The following is a 20,127-nucleotide window of genomic DNA, read 5'->3' on the forward strand; positions in this document are numbered from 1 at the left end:
AATGCCAAGTCCCATTAAGTAAATATTTATTGTCTATTCTTTTTTTAACTTAAATATTGTAATATTATTCTGACTTTGGAAACTTCTGTTTCCCAGTCGGTCTGGGAAATCAACTCTTTAGGGAAAGAATGTAATAGTTAAAACTAGAGGAAAAATAAAAAGAATGGGGTGTTACTGCAGTTAAACCAATTAGATTTTACTGATGTCATCCACCAACACATTGTTTTTCATCTGTTTTTACATCTGACCTTTGGTCAACCAATAAGATCACCTAAGCCACTTTTTTAAAAATGTGCCTCCTGTGTTTGCTCAGGATGACTGGGACATCTACAGCTTTCACATAAACTCCACAGTGACCAGTCGTTATGCCACCACTGTCATCACAAGCCGTGTGGCCAATCGTATGAACGAGTCAAAGGAAATTGAATTCCATGTTCGGATTCCCAAGAATGCCTTCATCAGTAAATTTCGAATGTGTGTGAAGTTAAAATAATGTGTAACCATCCAGAGACATTTGCAAATAAAGAATTCTATACTGAAAAACAAATTACAGGATACTCAATAGTGTGTATTTACACCAGGGCTTCTCTTGGTCCTCCAGGTTTATCGATGGCCAAGTTTATGATGGTGTTGTGAAAGCTAAGGAGCAAGCTCAGCAACAGTACTCTGAAGCTGTGTCCCGTGGTGAAAGTGCTGGACTTGTCAGGTATTTGAGTTCAGTCATAACTTGACATAAAAAAAACAATTCTCAGTCACGCAAAACAAGTTTTTTGGGGGGGATCCATGGGCCAAAGGGTGAAAGTCCAACAGGACCAACTGGGACAAAGCCAAAGCACACCACAAATCTCCTGGATACCCCCATCACAGGCAGGGTGTTTGAAACAAGGGTGTGGGAAGATGTCCCCTCTTCCCACTTTGGGGGTTTTTTGTTCTGTTTTTTTAATGTTCTCATTTTAGCAATAACCTGCTGTGACATTCTATTTAAGGAAATGATTATTGTTTCTGCTATAGTTCTGTAGGAAGGACTCTGGAGGAATTTAAGACCTCTGTAACTGTGGCTGCTCACAAAAAGGTCACTTTTGAACTCACATATGAGGAATTAATGAAACGAACACGTGGCAAGTACGAGCTGCAAATTCATGCTCGACCCATGCAGCCTGTCAGTGACTTCAAGGTGACTGTCTTATTGCTATCTGTTTGGTGATTGTTTAGGAGAACAATGCTGAGGTAAGCCATGACTAGATCTTATATTTACTGTACTTAATACCAGGTGGACGTGCACATTCAAGAGGAAGCTGGCTTCAGTTTCATCGATGTGAAAGGAGGCCTGAGCACCAAAGCCCTCGCTAATGCCATCACTAAAACACACACAGATAAAGAGGTACCGTATATTGGAAATCTCAGTTTTGTAAAGCATTAAGTGAACCTAAGTCCTGTCACAACAGACAATAAAATAGATACTATCAGCAGTGTTGGGTAAGTTACTTTAAAATAGTAACTTAGTTACATTACTAGTTACTTCTCTCAAAAGTAACTCAGTTACTTCAAGTTACTCGTTACTTTCAAAGTAACTAGTTACTAGGGAAAGTAACTTTGGTTTTACTCAGAATTCTCTTGTTAATGTGTTTCTTCCATAACGTTGCCAGTCTTCTAGCTTGCTTACTTGCCACAGTGCACTGTGCCACCTACCAATAGAAAGGAAAAGATAATGTGCATATTTCCACGAGAGAAATCCCACACCTGGACCGTCGTTGACTGTTGCCATGATTCTAGCCTACGTCACAGAGTCATGTGCGCCTTTTACATCCAACACAAAAACTGCAGTCGTGGTGCTTTCGATTGTACTCAGAACTCTGAAATTCTGCCTTCTGAATAGGAAGATGTAGGCAACACCAGACTGCAGATGAGCTGCATACAGGGCTGGACTGGGACAGAAAATTGGCCCGGGTATTTTGACTAGAGACTGGCCCACCATTATAGGAAAAATCTTAAAGCCTTTGAATGAAAACACTGTTGTGACAGTGATGTACACTGTTTTGATGGTATATATGCATCAATCTATCAATCGTTTGTTGTAAGATTCAGATAATTATTTTTTAAAAGCTAGACATTTTAAATGATAATAAGAAAGAAAAGTATTTCCTTGTGCCCACCTCTCCCTGTTAATGCCCTACATGCCCCCCTGGCAACACTTTGCTAGATCCGCACCTGCACAGTTACCAGCTGTCAGCTACCTAAAAAAGGATCCTGGGGTTATTTGTCTCTCAGAAACAGTTCATAACTTCCCTTCAACTCATTCATGTCACCTAAAAGGTAAACCTGTTTCTCCATCACAGCTCTGATGATCCAGTAAGGACATCTCCTGGTTTCATCTTCATGTTTCCCTCTCACCAGATAACCAAACCGACATCATGACCAGCAGCTTTTTTGAACTGTGGCTCCAGCAAACATCAGCTGATACTAGAAATTAATATTAAATAAATTCTAACAACAGCTGATCAAGCTTAAACGTGCTGCTGTTGTTTCGGTGCAAAGTGAGCGATAAACAAACAAGAGAGCCGATCAGCTGATCATTGATCAGTTTTCATGATTGAAGTAGAAACAGGAGAGGGAGGTGGGAGAATGAGAGGAGAAGAGGCAGCTGTGCAGCAAAGACACAGAATAACTCCAGCTTTGTGCCTTTTTCATTGTAGCTGAATTACGGGACAAACTGTTCCTTTTCACCTCAATAATAAGAAACGCGTAATATTTTCTCTGAATACCAGGCGGGACGGTTGGCAACTCTAATAACTTATGAACAAAATAAAGTTCAACATCATTAACTTCATAGCACCCACCCAGCTGCATAGAAACTCCGTCATGCTAGCTAGCACGCAGTACGGAAAAAGTCAGAATAACGAAAATAAACTCCACCTAAACTTGGTTCATATCTGACCCAGAGAGACTGCAGGTCATAACTTCTTACCTGAAGTTACTTGGACCGGCGGCCGCCTCGGGTCTCTTTTCCTTCTGCCTCCCTTTTCCTTCATCCACCTGCTGGCCTCCACCACTTGCTAATGTTACTGAATCTTTGGAAGCTCCGCGATAGCCACCACACGAAGTAACGAGTAACGACCCTATCTAAATCCCAGTAACGAGTAACGCGTTCCTGATTTTGGCATAATAACTAGTTACCGTGCTCGTTACCACAATAATAACGTAGTTACTGTAACGCGTTACTTAATAACGCGTTAGTCCCAACACTGACTATCAGGATAGGATGATAGGTTGTAGGATGCCTTTGAAAATCAGGAAGAGGAAGCGAGGGAAGGAAGAGGCAAGGATTAAATGGTGGAAGCTACACAGAAATGTACAAATACACAAGTTAACCATGTCATGTGTACATGGCAGTTGCATTTCTTATCACGTCAGTCCACATTCAATACGAAATAAGAAATTCAAATAAGAAATTAAATAAGAAATAAGTGTTTCACAATCTTGTTGATTTTTTTTTTATTTGTGTATACAACAACAAACCATATTAGCTGACAATGGTTTTCTCAAGTGTTCCTGAGCTCATGCAGGGATTGCTACTACAAAGTCTCGTCTATTTTAGATGTGGTGCCAACTGAATGGACAATGATAAAATATTGATTCAAACATTTGGTCCTTGAGTAAAAACATATCTCTCTATATTCTGAATCTTTTAATATATCATATTATAACTGTCTAGTTTCCTAGACAGTCTTTGAGAAAGTGGTGAGACCATCTTTACTGCTGAAATTCCCCGCTTCTCTTTTTGTTACGGCCGGGACCGTTTCAGACGAGTGACAGGACTCAAACGCAAGACGCCGAACAGCTCGTAAATATATTTTAAGAATAATGTTTAATGTGCACACAAAATATTCATAAACAAAAGGTGAGCGTAGACGTTAACTAAATAATGATCTGGTCCGGGTCCGGGGATTGGACTGGAAAGCAAGTCACAAAAGGTCCAGGAAAAGGTCGGGGTCACTGTAACAGAATGCAAATGTTCAAAACATAGATAAGGAGGCATATGAATATGTTGTTTGGCTCAAAATCCTCCTTCGTACTGTGTACTTGCCAACGGAGGTCGGAGATAACATAGAGGGGGAGTAATCCGGGTGTGTAAATCCAAAAACTCCTGGCGTGGAGGCAGAGAGGCAGGTAGGTAGTTTTGGTGGTAGCCTGAGGGACTGCCAGAAGGTCCAGCATCCAAGTAGAAGCTCTTCGCCAGGGGTTTAACAGTTAGGTGTAGCTGAAAAAGGGAGGCGCACAAAAAACAAACATACAGTGAAGCAAAGGTGATTCACAAAAAAACACGTAAGGAAATTATGGTGGTGGCCTGCACTGACTGATGTTTAGCAGAGAATCTGGCGAAGAGAGATTGAGAACGCTGGCCTTATGAGTCCCCCGGCTAATTACCCACAGATGTCAACGATCAGCAAAAACACTGAGGCCCCTCCCAGGGGTGGAGACGCCGGCTCGGAGGGAGACACACTGGCACACACCCGGACCATGACACTTTTTATGACCAGTCAGACCTAAATATTTTTTAGTATAATTAGACTTGTTAGAAAACTGAATTTTAAGCTGCTGACCTTTATTCTTTAATATGGAGTGTAAGTTGTCTGAAAGTTTTGTTTATATTAAGATCTTACACATTGTGCAGAATATTTTGAAATTGAGCTTGTACATTCTCACCTTTCAGATGAATGCAATCAAAGGTTTGGAAGGAAAGGACACAGTTTTTTTTTTTTATCAAGTAAACAGAAATTAAAATCACTGACCTCTCTGTCTCTCATGAGTCTAAAGAATTAAATTCATTCTGTTTCCAGGCGTGGGTGTATTTCTATCCAACAGTTGACCAACAGAAGATGTGTGACAGCTGTAGTGATCAGGGTATGAATGGAGATCTAGTTATTATTTATGATGTCAACAGGGACAATGGACTAGGACACATCAAGGTAAAACCTGGTCAATTATCAATGTACACACAAAGAGAAAAAGAAATGCTGAATTAATATTATATTTTTCTGCTCCTTAAATTATCTTTTGACCAACGAACCTTCTTCTCACTGCTCCTTAGAAATCTGACAGATACTTTGTTCATCACTTTGCTCCATCTGATCTTCCTCGAGTGCCAAAAAATGTCGTCTTTGTTATTGATCAGAGTGGCTCAATGAGTGGCAGAAAAATACTCCAGGTAAATTCTTTGAAGGGCCTATATTTGCCCTCCTCCCTGATTTTTGCATCTTTATCACACCAACGTGCTTTAGATTTATGTGATTTTAGTATTAGATACTGACAACCCAAGTAAATACAAAATGCTGTTTTTAAATGATGATGAATTTATTTATTTTGGAAAAAACATTTTCCAAAAGTATCGCCTGTTAGGTTACCTGTGTCGTTGACCCAGTGGTTTGTTTTTACTGTTTTGAGGTTGAGGTTTTTCAATCTTCTCTGAATCGTTTATTTCTTAGTTTAGTTTAGTATGCTTATGCTCCTGAGTTTACTTAGTGTTTCTGGTTTTGGATATCTGCCTGTGTGTGTGTGTTTTCCCTGTACTTCCTGTTTTACTTTGATAGTCTCCTGTTGTTATGTGTCATGTTCTGTTTTGCTTCTCTCCCGTCTTGTTTGCTTCATTAGTTGCCAGCTGTGTTTCTCAGGTGTTTCCTCTTTGTCCTTTTTCTCTCTTGTATTTAGTGTCTGTGTTTCCCTCTGTTCAGCGTCACATTCTCCCTCCTTTCTTGCCATGTGTTCGGCCTGCCTGCTTAGTTCACGTTTTTCCAGTTTGTTTTGTTATCTTGGACTCCAGTAATTAAATTCGATTTGATAAAGACGATCAAGTCTTTGAGATAACTTGCACTGAGTCTTTAACATTGCTGTGGACCATTCTTCTTTGCAGAATTCTTTCAGCCACACTTGAGGGTTTACAACGGTCAGTTTAAGGCCATGCCAAAGCATCTAAAGGGATTTAAGTCCTGACATGAATTGTTTATTTGTTTTACTCATATATTTCTGTTTTCAGTAATTCAGAGGTGGACTTCCTTGTGTGTTTTGGACCACTGTCGTGCGGCATAATTTTAGTATGCTTGAGCTTCAACGCACAAACAGATAATCTTTTACAGACTGATATATCTCAGTAACTTTGTCTCTCAGGTGTTCTCAAGATTCATTAGTTTAGGGCTTGATGTGTTGTTTGTTGATATTTGTTAGCAATTACTTTTACACATGGAAACAGGTACAGGTAATTTTTTAAAATTTAAATCATGATCATTTAAAAACTACATTTTGCATTTACTTGGGTCATCTATGTCTAATGTTAAAATTAAATTAATGATCTTTAACATGCAACTGTGACAAATATGGAAAAAATATGAAATCAGGAAAAGGGAAAGAACTTTTTATCAACACTTTTGTGGTGGTTTTTCACTCTATAATTCTAAAACATGCAATATGTTTAAATCACTTTAAAAATGTAACATGTTTTTGCCCAGACTAGGACTGCATTAATCCACATTTTGAATGATCTGGCAGAAGATGATCACTTTGGTCTGATCACTTTTGATGGCAACATTTTGCACTGGAAGCGAGAACTCGTTCAGGCCAACAGCAAAAACCTGGAAAGCGCCAAAAACTTTGCAAGCAATATACAAGCTAGAGGATGTGAGGAGTTGCAGTAAACATATATATTATGGAATATGAACACTTGACAGAAAAATGTCTGGCCTGAAACTTTGTTTGTTTGTTGTTGAATTTCAGCCACAAATATAAATGAAGCAGTGTTGCAAGGAGCACGTATGCTGAATGATCATAGCAGAGAAGGTTCAGCATCTATTCTGATACTTCTTACAGATGGAGACCCAACCTCAGGTTATAATAAAGCACACATTTACATAAATGTGCAAGAATACTTCAAGAAATAGGGGATTAGATTAAACACTGTATTTAATTTAGTTATATGTTTTAAGCTTTTTTATCAAGTTTTTTTTTAGCATTATTGAGACTGTTATTTCTGACTCTATCTGGGTATATCTTGCATCTTTTCAGGGGTGACAAACCTGGAGAATATTCAGTCAAATGTAAGACAAGCTATTGCAGGCAAATTCCCACTGTACTGTCTTGGTTTTGGTTTTGATGTTGATTTTAAGTTCCTTGAGAAAATGTCGCTGCAAAATAATGGTGTGGCACGGCGGATATATGAAGACTCTGATGCTGATTTACAGCTGAAGGTAATTTTCCTTATACAGTAAATACTCTTATGATGTGATTTAAAAATCGCAGAGGATTGAAAGAAAAAACAAGAATAGTTTGTATAATGTCCACATTGTATATCAACAGGGTTTCTATGAAGAGGTGGCCACACCTCTATTAACAGACGTGACAATGATCTATGTTGGTGGGACCAATCTAACCCAGACTAACTTCAGCCAGTATTATAATGGTTCTGAGATTGTGGTGGCCGGTGAGATCACAGATAACAATATTGAAACCTTCACCCCTCAAGTTGTGGCCATTTCGGTAAAAATAGATTTGCAGGACTCATCAGTTGTCATTTTCTTAAACTGTTTTCCCTGTATCTATACTGACATTACATTGCATTTGAATTGTTACAGAGTAATAGAAGAATAATATTCTCTAAATCAAATAAAACCGTGGAATCCACTGGAACAGTGTCTGATGACCGTATCCAGAGGGTTTGGGCGTACCTCACAGTTAAGCAGCTACTAGACAAAGAGTGAGTATGATATATGCCATCTTTCCTCATTTGACTGTTCCTAACAGTTTATTTAATGGTCAAATGTACAATAAAGTTGGGCTTTTAGAAAAGGCCAAAGTTATTTAATAATTTCCCTGAGGTAACATATTTACAGTAATTTCCTTATTTTGACCAGCTTTATACACGTTTCTAAGGAGCAAAGACCCCAGGTTTGATTCTGAGAGGAGTCACAAATCCCTTGGGGTATTTGGCATAAAAAGCTGCATAAAAAGCTGGCTTTTGACTGTAGTGAGACTTAGTTTCTCTTTGAATTAAACCATTTATTAACTAACTAATTAATTATTTTACTTTTTTCCTTCTTTTATTTGGGTTTTATTTATACCTCATCTAATTGTATTATTTAGTTCTAATGTCAGCACTTTTTGTCACCTGTGGTTGTTTTTAAAGTACTTTATAAATAAAGATGATGGTGATGATGATGATAAAAAGCTGCCCGATCATAAAATGTGGACCAGCTTGTGAATAAGGGAGTGGCTGAAAGTAGCTAATGGTAAAAGATTCTATCATGAAAACTACCATAAACACAGTTCAGTAAACAAGTCATGACTGAAATGATTCATTACAGAAACAAAACACATTTCAAATTGCATAGCTCTGTTTGAGGCTAACCTGTCTTGAAAATTTGTTTCATATTAGCAGGCAGCCGATGACCTAAAAACCTATATTTTACATTCTATTGAATGTATCAGTAAATTTTTCCGTTGATCTGGAAATGAGGACCAGCTTTAAAAAGAAGTGTGGCACATGAACTCACTGTTGTCACCATTTGTGTGATAATATTACACACAAATTATTGTTTTATCAATTTTTATGATTAGAATCACAAAATGGTTAGCACTGTTGCCGCACAGCAAGAAGGTCCTGAGTTCAATTCCACCATCAGGCCGGGGTCTTTCTGTGTGGAGTTTGCATGTTCTCCCCGTGTTTGCGTGGGTTCTCTCCGGGTACTCCGGCTTCCTCCCAAAGACATGCAACTTGTGGGGATAGGTTAATTGGATAATCCAAATTGCCACTAGGTGTGAATGTGCAAGTGAATGTGAGTGCGAATGGTTGTCTGTCCCTATGTGTTAGCCCTGCGACAGACTGGCGACCTGTCCAGGGTGTACCCTGCCTCTCGCCCTATGACAGCTGGGATAGGCTCCAGCGCCCCCCGCGACCCTGAAAAGGATAAGCGGAAGCGAATGGATGGATGGATGGATAGAATCACAAAATCTAATCTAATCTTTCCATTTTCTAAAAATTCCACCTATACAGCAGTACTTTAAAAACACTCAAGATGGGCCAAGGACATGCAGAAGTTATCAAGTGCACATTTAATTCTTTCTTAATGTTCATATTTATTTAATATTTTGTGGCACAGGCTTCAGTTATCGGGACCGGAGAAAGAGAAAGTAAAGAAGGAGGCTTTGGAGCTGTCACTGAAGTACAGTTTTGTGACTCCTCTCACATCTATGGTGGTCACAAAGCCTCCAGGAGAGAACACAGATGTGCTTCATAAACCAAAGGAAGGTGAAACACCACAGAGATGGCAGCCCCGTGTAGATCACTCCTTTTCAAGACAATATTTGGCTCCTAGTAGTCGCGGTTCATTTGGTGAGTATCACAAACACAAAAAGACTGAAATAAATGAAATGCCTCATAATCTCTACTTTTAGCCCTCAGACTAATGTCATTGTCAAGTTAAGGGGAAAAAAAACATATGCATCAAACTGCCATGCCCTGACTATCATCTTGTCTTTATTTTTATTTAGCACATACCTTAAACGCTTAAAGCTGTAAGCTAATGATAGTTATATAAGAGCAGATGCATGCTGGTGCAATAAGCTGTACGTTTTATGTCCAATGGATGTATGATCTGATTAGTCGACTAATCAAAAAAATAATTGGTGACTAGTCGATTATCAAAATAATCGTTTGTGGCAGCCCTAGTCCTCTCCAGGTTCCTCCCACAGTCCAAGGACATGCAGTTGGCAGGGTTGGATTAACTGATTAACTAGTAGTCGCCTGGGTGAGTAGACTAACGTCATTGTCAAGTTAAGGAAAAACCCAATGCGCATCAAACTGCCATCCACTGAGTATTGTAATACCTTTCTATCAGAGCTAGGATGAACTTTGAGCCACAGTAGCTCATCTGTTAAATCGAACCACACATGCCAGTCTTTGTTCCCCATATTTCTCAGTGATCCTAGGCCGCCCATGGCCCCATCGCTGGTTCACCACTGTTCCTTCCTTGGACCACTATTGATAGATACTAACCAGTGCAGACCGGGAACAGAGGCATCACTATGATTACAAAAATTAAGAAAAGAAACTAAAAGTTCTAAACTTCAAACATCAAAACTCACACATAATAACCACAACTGAGAATATTTACTGAAAGAGGGTTGAAAAAGGGTGAGAGACAGCCAATGTAGACAGTGCATCCGGGCCACACATACTGCAGCTGCTTTAATATGATGTAATTACTGCTTGAGGTTGTACTAACTTAATAACTATAAATACACTATATAAGTAAACCTATACTAACTAATAAACTAGGTACTGTTAGAAAACATGATATGGTGTGTGTTATGAAATGGCTGTGTGCAGGCAGGAAAGGACCCAAAGTGCAGACTCCGGAGACAAACGTAAACTACAAAACACAGCTTTAATGCTGAACTTAAAAGGATAACAAAACTGAGAATACAAAATAGGTTTACGCAAACAGAACACACAGCAAGATGAGGGTAGATCACGACACAGACAAAGAGAAACACAGGGCTTAAATACACAGAGGTAGCAATCAGGGAATGGGAAACAGGAGGGAAACACAGCTGGGGCAAATCAGGCCTAACGAGACAAAGGCAGCAAAACCAGAGACATTAACATGAGACAAGTACTTTCAAAGTAAAACAGGAAACATAACACAGAGATGCAGACTTGACCCGGGGAGACAGCAACTATGGATAACAGACAGAAAACCAGAACACTAAAACTCTAACAAAACCCACACAGAAAACCTGAACTAAGAATAAACCTATAACCCATAATATAATGAAATAAACAAAATCAAAGAACCAAAAACACAAAACACTGGGTCGACGACCCAGGCACCCTAACAGTGTGATACAGCGGGTCCAGAGATTGTCGTTCAGAGCCATCTATATTGCACATCACACCACATTCAACGCAGCTTACAACTCAGCCCCAAACCCCAATTCACTGTGTTTTAACACAGCAGGTGTGATTATGGATGCTGTGCAGGTGCGTCCAGCACCGCAGACCACGCCCCACAACACATGACTAACATAAGCTGTGTAACTCCGAAATGACAACACAGGCACAGCTTCTTCAAGACGGGCGCTTCGCTGCATTTATTGAACGCCGTGAAAACTACAAACATAAAACACAAAGGCTTTAAGCGCTTCAGTCTATCAAAAGTAACACTTGTGCTTTAACAACAAAAATTACCCCGTGGCCACCTGCCACTTTGGAGGTCCTAAAAGAATACCTTTACAGTCTTGTGCATTCTAAATTAAAACATAAAATAATTAGAACACCATACATTACAAATTTTCACAATATTACAATACAGTTATGGCAAATGACAAATACCTTGTACAGCTGGTAGACTAACCCGGCCTTTGCAGATAGCTCGCTGGACTCCTTAGCGTGATTATTAAACGTGGGCTCACAGCCTATACTATCACGCCCAAACCTCGCGATAATAGCGGTGTAACAAAACTACAATATTGACCACAGAAACGTACAAGCAAGAACATTTTAACTGCTGGAACCATCTATTAAACTTCTTTATACATAAGCCATTTCTGTGACACTTACAAGCTGTGTCCCAAAATGTCAGCTGCATCCTTCGGGGGACCCGGCCTTCGCGGTCTACGTGGGCCGGGTCCTTCGAAGACCGAGAAGGCCGGAAGTGCGAGGCTGTGAAATGGGACGGTCTAGCCTTCAGATTTGCATTACCGCTGTTTCGGTGGAGTTTAATAAACTCGTCCGTCTGCTCCTTGCTATCTAAAATATAACAGGACACTGGCGTAAATTCTCGCCTGTCTCACACTTCTGTTTAATCAGTTTTCTGTTTGACGTTTATTCAGCTCTGTGAAAATTCCGGAGGAATTAATAAAGTTAATTATTAAGAAAGTTTTATTTAATCTAATAACTTTGATCTCAGCCAAACCGATTTACTCCGGAACAAATAAAACACAGAAAAAGGGTAAAAAATTACATTTTTAAGTCATCAGAGTGACTTATATATCATGTTTAACCTGAGTAGCGAAAGAGGGGGGGTCTGAAAACGATGAAGTCGGGAGTCCGCTGCTCTCGCCGGCTGGAGTGACCATTGAACCCCCCCGGCTTGCTATCGAGCGGGTGGGTAACAGACGTCTCTGAAAACGTCGGCACACTTTTGCAAATATGTGATGTCTTGATAAACCGAGCAGATATTTGATGTTTACACAGCTACTTTCTCGCCTGAAAATATGTTAAAAGTTTATTTTGTGACCCAGAAAGATTAATAAGACTAATTTTAAAACTCAGTAGCGGCCGCCATTGTTGGCAGCTGAAATTTGGCTGGGCCGTGCTATGAATTCTGGGATATGGTGGGCCACAAAGGACACACCCGACCCATCCTTCAAATTCGGGGAAATGAAGGACGCATTTGTCGGCCGCATTTGAAGGAGTCGACGAATTGGGACAGCCTTCGTTGCCTGGCTGTGACGTAATCGGCCTTCAAATGCGGCCTCCGAAGGATGCAGCCGATGTTTTGGGACACAGCTATAGACTGCTGTAAGTAAGCTCTATATAAATGGTTATCCAGTCTAGAGCACTAGGAATAATGGGTAGAACACAAACACTGACCTCAACATTGGAGAATCTCAACACCCACTCTAAAAAATGCACAACACAGAAGAACCACCTTGACAGGAAAAGACTTGGCTGTACATCTGGATCTATAGGTCAAAGGTCACTCTGTCGAGGATACCAATGTTCACATTTTGGAAGGAGAAGACAATAGATAATCTGAAAGAGGAATGAAAGCAGCCATTTATGTTCACTGTCAACAACTATCTTTGAACAGGAGGGGTTATTCACGACAATCCAGCATGGAGACCCGTTTCCAGGCAACTCAACCATCACTCACATCTTGCGTCAGGTGAGGTTAGATGCCACAATGGTTTCACCCTAAACCTCTAGTGATAATGACCCATGCCTTTTTCACACTTGTGTGATGAGTCACATGATACATAGTCCTCTTAAGCGACCTCGATAGGGTTTAACTATCTGGGACTATCCACCATTTGATTTTAGAACTGAAGACGTTACTCAGATGAAATGTCTTCAAGAAACTTAAAGAAGTCCAGTAACTTTTCCTTCCAGTCTCCTTAGATTATCATGATCTGGATGACTGCGAACCTACACAGACATAGATTGGCAACTGTACCGTACCCTAAAACATTTTTTAAAGAAAATAACAGATTCCTAAATGTTACTGTTTGTTTCTAATCACAGATGTGATGGGCAAACAATCCATTGGAGGCTATGGAGGATACAGTTTATCAGGTACAGTGCTAAACAAATTTATTAGACCATCACCCAATGCAAGGTTTATGTAACGGCTGCTCTAAATTAACAGAATTGTAACTACCAAAACATTTTTTTAATGCCAAGGTAACATAATTAACTCACATTCCTGAACAGAAAAATAAGTTTAGTTCTTGAAAATTATGACTTCTCTGAGAAGTTCAGTTAATTCAGTCATTTTTAAAACTAGCTTTTAACAGATTTCTCAAACTCTAGTCTCTATAAGTTCAATGTTCAAGAAACTGAACTACCTTCTAATTCAGTTGTTCTAATGATTAAAAAAAAAAGGATAATAAAAGTAAGACAAAACCTGTGTGAATAATCTAACAATATACAGTGCTGTGAAGCAACTGTTGTTGAAATTTAACAATATATACATTAAATTGCATTGCAATGAATTGAATTAACACATTTTTACTAAAAAAAAAACATGTTTGAATCAACCCACATAGCAAAATTGGTATAGCCCGGATCTGGCCCACAAAATGTGCTTACACATGGCCCACATACCGCAAAGGATGATGGCCCTTTGGTGGCCCAGATCTGGTTTGCCAGATGTGGCCCAGACATAGGCCAGCACAAGGCCAGTTGCAGACACACTGGTGGTCCTGTGCTGGCCCATGTGTGGACAACCTCTGGTAAACCTGGTCTGGGCCACCAAAGGGCCGTCATTCTTTGCGGTATGTGGGCCATGTGTAAGTTGTGTGCAGCCATGGGCCAGTTGTAGACACACTGCACAGAACAGTTTCAGGTCTGGCCCCAGATGTCGGCCTAATGTGTACCTTAATCAAGCCATGTAATAATGTCCTGGAACATGCAAAACAGTGCAAAAGTAACATGACAAAACTCTGTTCATAAGTGAATGGACTGACTCTTATATAGCACTTTTCTAGTTTCCCAGATTACTCAAAATGCTCCATACAACAGGCCACATTCAGCCAATCACACACTTTCTCTAAACTGAGTGCTTCCTCACAAACCTGTCAAACCTGCACTTGAAACATTGGCTACAACATGGCATTTGGCTGCAACATGGCATTTGGGTCTTCTAACTAAAATAGGAAAATAGGAACATAAATAGTGCCATCATTGCCAGAGGTCGCTCACATTGGTTGACAAACACCCTACCATGACACCGGTCAGTCAGAAGTGCCAGCTTGATGCTGGATCCAGGGAAGACCTGTTTTCTATGAGCCTGGGCCACAGAACCCAAACCACAATCGATGCCATGCCATCACATAGACAGTGCCATCTCTGCCAGGCCTGGCCCATGTCTGGATGACATACGTCCTATCATGCCAGAGGTCGGTCAGCAGTGCCGGCTTGATACCAGATCCGGGCCAGACCTCCTTGCTGTGTGGGAACAAGAAAAAGGGACCTTGTGTATTATTTTGGGCCATTCGGCTAGTTAAGTATTATATATATAAATCGAAATAAACATGTTTCTTAATTTCATGTTATCAATTTGTGTTTTTGTTGTTTCAGGAATCTCAAACACACGTACTCGTGCCGTACAAGGTATGATGTGACACATACTGCAGCTGCTTTAATATTATGTAATTGCTGCTTAAGGTTGTTAATGCGTAGTTTACTGGGTTTCCTAACGTCTATTCTTCTGATGAAGGATTCACAGCCATAGAGCTTTTCATTAACATTTTAACTGGAAATTACTGACTTTTTTGCTTAAACTTTCATTTTTAAGATATTATATTACAGAGTGTAAAACGTAAAAATTCAAATGTAAAAGTATCGAATTTTCTGGATCGTTCCGCACGTCCCTACCCCTCAGTCAGTGAGTGAGATGGTAGACAGCGTCGAGGAGAAGAGTGTGAAAACACATAAATATGATTGACACACATAAATAAAGCAGCAACTGGCTGCACTTTAAAGAAGAAGCAGATGACTAACTAACTAAGAGGAGACACTGCAATGTCAACCTACACTGATGAAATACTGTTCGGCTACTGAGTTTGGTTTTGTTTCTGTTATGTGAAAAAACCTTTTTGCAGTGTTTTGTTTTTGTGTTAAATTAAAATGAAAATTTTCATGAAAATATTAAACAAAAGTAAGAATACCTGCTTTTGCAACAGAACAACAAAATTAGGCAATTATAAGGCTTCTCATAAAAACAATGAATGCAAAAGGGTTTATAAACACACAAAGCATCCATCTTTGCCAAGTAGGGCTAAAATATGAGGCTTTAGATAATAATAAATTAAGACCCGTTTGGGAGCCGTGTCACAAGAGCCAGCTCTCTGAAAAGCTGAACTTCCCATCACTACAAACCTGACACTGAGTTTTGAGATTCAATATAATACGTGTTTTTATTTATTTAAAGCATGGGTTAGTTTCAGGGTGTGTTTATTAAATCAATATGCAACATAAGGATTTTAAATATTGGTGTATGTAATTCGTGTTGTTTAAATGTATTCAACGTCAATACATAAATCTGAATTGCACTGAATTGAATGAAAAACGTGTATGAATTGACAAGAAAAAGGGACCTTGTTTATTACTTTATTTTGGCAAGTAATAAATGAACATGTTTCTTAATTTCATGTTATCAATTTGTTTTTGTTATTTCAGGAATCTTAAAAGGAAAGAATATTGGCCGTCAAGGTATGATGTGACAAATATTGCAGCTTTTCTATTATGATGTAACTCCTGCTTAAGTTTGTACTAAATAAATTAACTATCTTAACTATGTAAATACAAAAAAATACAATATAATTAAACTTGTACTAACTATTAAACTAGTTACAGGCAGAAAACATGAGTAACATAGGCTGTTGTCAGTAAGCTCTATATAAATGGCAGTCCAGTATAGAGCACTAGAAATAATGGGGAAAACACAAGGAAGGATCTGGGAACAAATTGGCAGAATAAACACTAAAGACAGCAGTGCAGCACAACAATGAACAAACATTATCCCAGACACTGAGAGCAATCATTGTAAAATGGAAACACAAGGCTAGCACAGCTAAACTTAATCAGGGATAAGACAAGGGAAGTAAAGCTGAATACAAAGCATAATAGACAAAAGACTACAAAAATAAAATGGGAACACAAAGAGGCCTAACACAGAAACAGACTCTTAATGAGAAACATTTTACATAAAAAAAAACATATCAATTCATACAATATTCTATTTTTATTGTGTTTTTACAAGAAACCATCTTGAATCTACAATACTTTTTCTTGTAGATTCAAGATGGTTTTTTGTCCTCTTTTTAAACTTTATTTTAGTCACGATTGCTTTGGGTTTATTTATATATAAATATAAATGAATATGTTTCTTAATTTTAATTAATCAATTTGTTCATTATTTTGTTGTTTTATGAGTCATTAGCATTCATGATTTGCAACATTGAGGTATGTTGTGGCACATAATGCAGGTGCTCTATTAAGACATAATTACTACTAAAGTTTGTACTGACTTATTCATTATAAATACACAATATATAAATGCATGCTAACTAATAAACTAGATACTGTGAGAAAACATGACTGATAGAGTGCTGTACTATTGTTGTCAGCAAGTTCTTTTTTTTTTTTTTTTTTTTTTTGGCCTGTCCCGTTTGGCTCTTTTGCCATCAGAATTGTTGTCTAAAGGCAAAGAAAGATGCCCAACGGATTTACTTTACCAAACTGACCATCCCAGCCTTGCCGTAATGGTCCATTTGATTCACCTTTTATTGTTTATTTTATTTTCACTTACTGAATACGGGACAGACTTGACTGGGGGAAAGAAGGGGAGAAAGAAAGAGGGAAAGAGAAACAGCTGAGAAGAGGGACGGGGGAGAAGGGCAAAAGACAAAAACCAACAGAACGGGCAGAGAAAAAAAAATGCATATATCAATCACCTGGATCACCTGCTGAGAAAGAAAAAAGAAAGCAAGCAGAAGAGAACAAGAGTAATAGAATAAACAACATCACAATGATATATGGGAATATGACAGTAAATACTAAATGTTAAACATTATTGTGCAGCACATAAGATCAACAGAACACAGTGTGCTTTGAGGTAGGAGCCAAAAAGGGTGTAGTTTGTGGGTGTGATCACCCGTGTGTACACCTGTGAGCATGGACACGCTTGTTTTTTGTTTTTTTAAAAGGTTCCTTCATGTAATAATCTGCTAGAGGGTGTGGGGGGGCCACAGCCCCGTCCTCCAGGGCGTGAAGCAGGTGTGGAGGAGATCAAAACTCCAGACATCCAGAGGCCCCCAGAACACAAGAGACCAAGGAAGACCAACAGAGGGGCAGCTGCGCCACTGTCCCGGAAAGAGCTGAGGAGAGTCCCAGATGAGGGCTCACTCAGCAGCCGCGGAGCAGAAGCCAGGGGGTGTTGCAGTGACGCGCCCGTGAGCTCCGCCGGCAGCCAGCTGCGCCTGAGTGACCGAGCCCCAGGCCGAGAGGCCGGGGGCACCCCACCTCCGAAGTGGCCCGAGCGAGCCCCAGGCTCCAGGCCCCGATAAGCGGCCGCCAAGGAGTGAGCCGGTGTGTACCTGGACGCCCATCCCCGGACACAAAGAACCACCAACGCACCGATGTCTGAGGGGGTCCGCCACTGGCAGGGGAAGTGGTGGTAGGGGGAGATAGGCCTCCAAACCTTGGAGGGCCTGAGATGTCCCCAGAGAGGTGGCGCCTGACACCCAACCTGACATATAGACACAGACATACAGGCACACACAGATACAAACATCCATTCCCACCCTCATGCTCTCATATGCACTTACTCCACACTCAACCAACGTGGAGACAGACATAAAGAGACGTTGTACACACGATCACACTCCCCAAGCGTACTCTACAAACCGGGTCTAGGTGCCCTCGCCCCTGGAGGGGGGAACTGCACCCAGACCCAGGTGGTGTTTCCCTTTTCCCTGCGGTGGGGGGAGGCAGACCGCCCCGACTCCGCAGCAGCAGGAAGGCTCCACACTCCAGACCGCAGTCGGACGGCCAACTCCTCCTCCTAGCCCCCCTGCTCCAGCAGGTCGCAGAGAACGGGGGTGAGAGAAGACTCCAAACCTCCCTCCACCCGCTCATTGTAATGTTGATGCATGTGTGTTCTAAGGTGCATTTAAAACCCAGGAGGGCATGGAGCTACCTGCCAGAGAGCAGCAGGTAAGCGCATGGTCCCTCCTGCTAGCCCTCAATGTCTACGTGTATTTAAAATTGAGAGGTGGGCAACGATGCCAGGGGTGGGGTGTACACCCTGATGGTACTTTGGACTCCGTGTATCGTGCCCACCCCCAAGATCCTATATGTATGTGTAATGAGAGTGTGAGTAATGTGAATGTCTAAGTTGTGGGATAAAATTGAGGCAGAGGCAGCCAGAAGGGGACAGAGGGGGGGGTAGCCTCCTCTGCACCCTGGTGACATACCCCTACTCCAAGGCCCTGCATGTGTGGGTGGTTGTGGTGGAGCGGGAAGAGGGAGGCAGCTGGAGATGGGGAGGGAAGGAAGGGAGGGGCAAGTGACCCCTCCCTGGGGCCAGCTCCCCCGCTGACCCCAGTAGGCACCCCCATACTCCGCGACCCGCCAGGGAAAGGGGGCCCAGGCCCATCCAGACCGGGCCCAGTGCAGCAGCGCCGCCCGGCCCCACAGAGCCCGGGACAGTCCACCCAACCCCACCACAGAGAAAACTGCACCCACCCCACCATCCACTCATCTTCCAGACTACATAAGACAATAAACACCCAGGCTGAGATCTTCCTCCACCTCTCCTGTATCTCCCCCTCCTGCAGAGGGAGCTCCTGAGGAGAGGAAAGCTCCTGCAAGATGTGACAATCTCCCCCACCAGTTGAAGAGCCCCCCAGGTGGCTCGACGCACCGGCGGCACCCTGCTCCAGGGCTGGGCCCCCATGCACCCACCCGCCCACAACCCCGGCAACACACCAACCAGGACCCAAGCCCCCGAGGCCCAGTCCGGGTCCCAGCCCAGAGACGGAGCGCCCCCAGAACCTCACGCCCATCCCGGACCCACCCAGGGGCAGCCAGGCTACCAGGTCAGTAACCCACGTCCGTCAGCACAGACCCTCCCCTAGCCCCGCTGCACGCAGCCGCGAGGAAACAGTCACCAGAGAGCCAACAGAGCCCCTAACCGGACATGACCGCTACCCCGGGTTGAGCCCCCCAAGGAAGATGCCTCCGGGGAACCCCCCGACGCCCTAAGCCTGTCCCTACCCCCACACCAATCACAACAGTGAAGGCGGGACCAAACTATGACCCCCCACCCCCACTAGGTGATGGAGCTGATCAAAGGAGCCCAGAGCAATTGATCTGATGTGGTGGCAGAGGCTGTATCAAGACTAATGTAATCTAATAGATAATTTCTATATTGGTTAGAATTAAGATTATTTTTATTTTTCCAGTTCATGAGGACTGTTTTCTTGGCTATGCATAGGGCAGTGAAAACCATATGGGCGATATTCTTTTCTGAAGTGACATTATCTAAGCTGCCCAACAAACACACTAAGGGGGAAGTTGGAATGTTACATTTCAGACACTTCGATAAGTCTTCACATATCTCGCGCCAAAACTTCTGAACTGGTGGACAGAACCAAAGAGCGTGGATATAATTGTCCGGTGAATTGGTTTGGCAGTGTGAGCAGTTGTTGGTAGACGTAAAGCCCATCTTGAACATCCGATGACCTGTATAGTGTACTCTATGTAATATTTTGTATTGAATTAATTGAAGACTGGGATTTCTAATTAGATGAAAGGTTTTTAAGCAAATCTGAGACCAGAAGTTTAGGTCTAAG

General features: G+C 41.4%; 1 protein-coding gene and 1 long non-coding RNA gene across 4 annotated transcripts in view; one reads left to right on the forward strand and one right to left on the reverse strand.

The window, feature by feature from the left end:
• The window catches only part of LOC146709720 (inter-alpha-trypsin inhibitor heavy chain H3-like), a 31,922-nt gene that overhangs the window by 423 nt on the left and 11,372 nt on the right, over positions 1 to 20,127 (forward strand). For 2 of the 3 annotated variants that reach the window (XM_085456797.1, XM_085456798.1), the window contains exons 2-17: positions 314 to 474; positions 602 to 706; positions 1,012 to 1,174; positions 1,271 to 1,381; positions 4,839 to 4,967; positions 5,090 to 5,206; positions 6,501 to 6,669; positions 6,766 to 6,876; positions 7,054 to 7,235; positions 7,345 to 7,524; positions 7,620 to 7,741; positions 9,144 to 9,376; positions 12,861 to 12,935; positions 13,292 to 13,342; positions 14,849 to 14,881; positions 15,950 to 15,982. In XM_085456797.1, coding sequence (XP_085312923.1) covers positions 314 to 474; positions 602 to 706; positions 1,012 to 1,174; positions 1,271 to 1,381; positions 4,839 to 4,967; positions 5,090 to 5,206; positions 6,501 to 6,669; positions 6,766 to 6,876; positions 7,054 to 7,235; positions 7,345 to 7,524; positions 7,620 to 7,741; positions 9,144 to 9,376; positions 12,861 to 12,935; positions 13,292 to 13,342; positions 14,849 to 14,881; positions 15,950 to 15,982 — 1,975 coding nt within the window. The remainder of the gene's footprint in view (positions 1 to 313; positions 475 to 601; positions 707 to 1,011; positions 1,175 to 1,270; positions 1,382 to 4,838; positions 4,968 to 5,089; positions 5,207 to 6,500; positions 6,670 to 6,765; positions 6,877 to 7,053; positions 7,236 to 7,344; positions 7,525 to 7,619; positions 7,742 to 9,143; positions 9,377 to 12,860; positions 12,936 to 13,291; positions 13,343 to 14,848; positions 14,882 to 15,949; positions 15,983 to 20,127) is intronic. The other variant, XM_085456799.1, reaches the window with a different exon arrangement.
• Positions 3,847 to 4,520, reverse strand: LOC146709721 (uncharacterized). Its single transcript, XR_014920475.1, has 2 exons — positions 4,356 to 4,520; positions 3,847 to 4,258 (listed from the first exon to the last, which is right to left on the reverse strand). It is a non-coding gene; the product is annotated as an uncharacterized LOC146709721 (long non-coding RNA).

The sequence above is a fragment of the Copadichromis virginalis genome, linkage group LG5 (genome assembly GCF_057382275.1).
Source record: "Copadichromis virginalis isolate Kocher_CV1m ecotype Utaka linkage group LG5, C_Virginalis_male_GT1.1, whole genome shotgun sequence".
NCBI lineage: Eukaryota > Metazoa > Chordata > Actinopteri > Cichliformes > Cichlidae > Copadichromis > Copadichromis virginalis.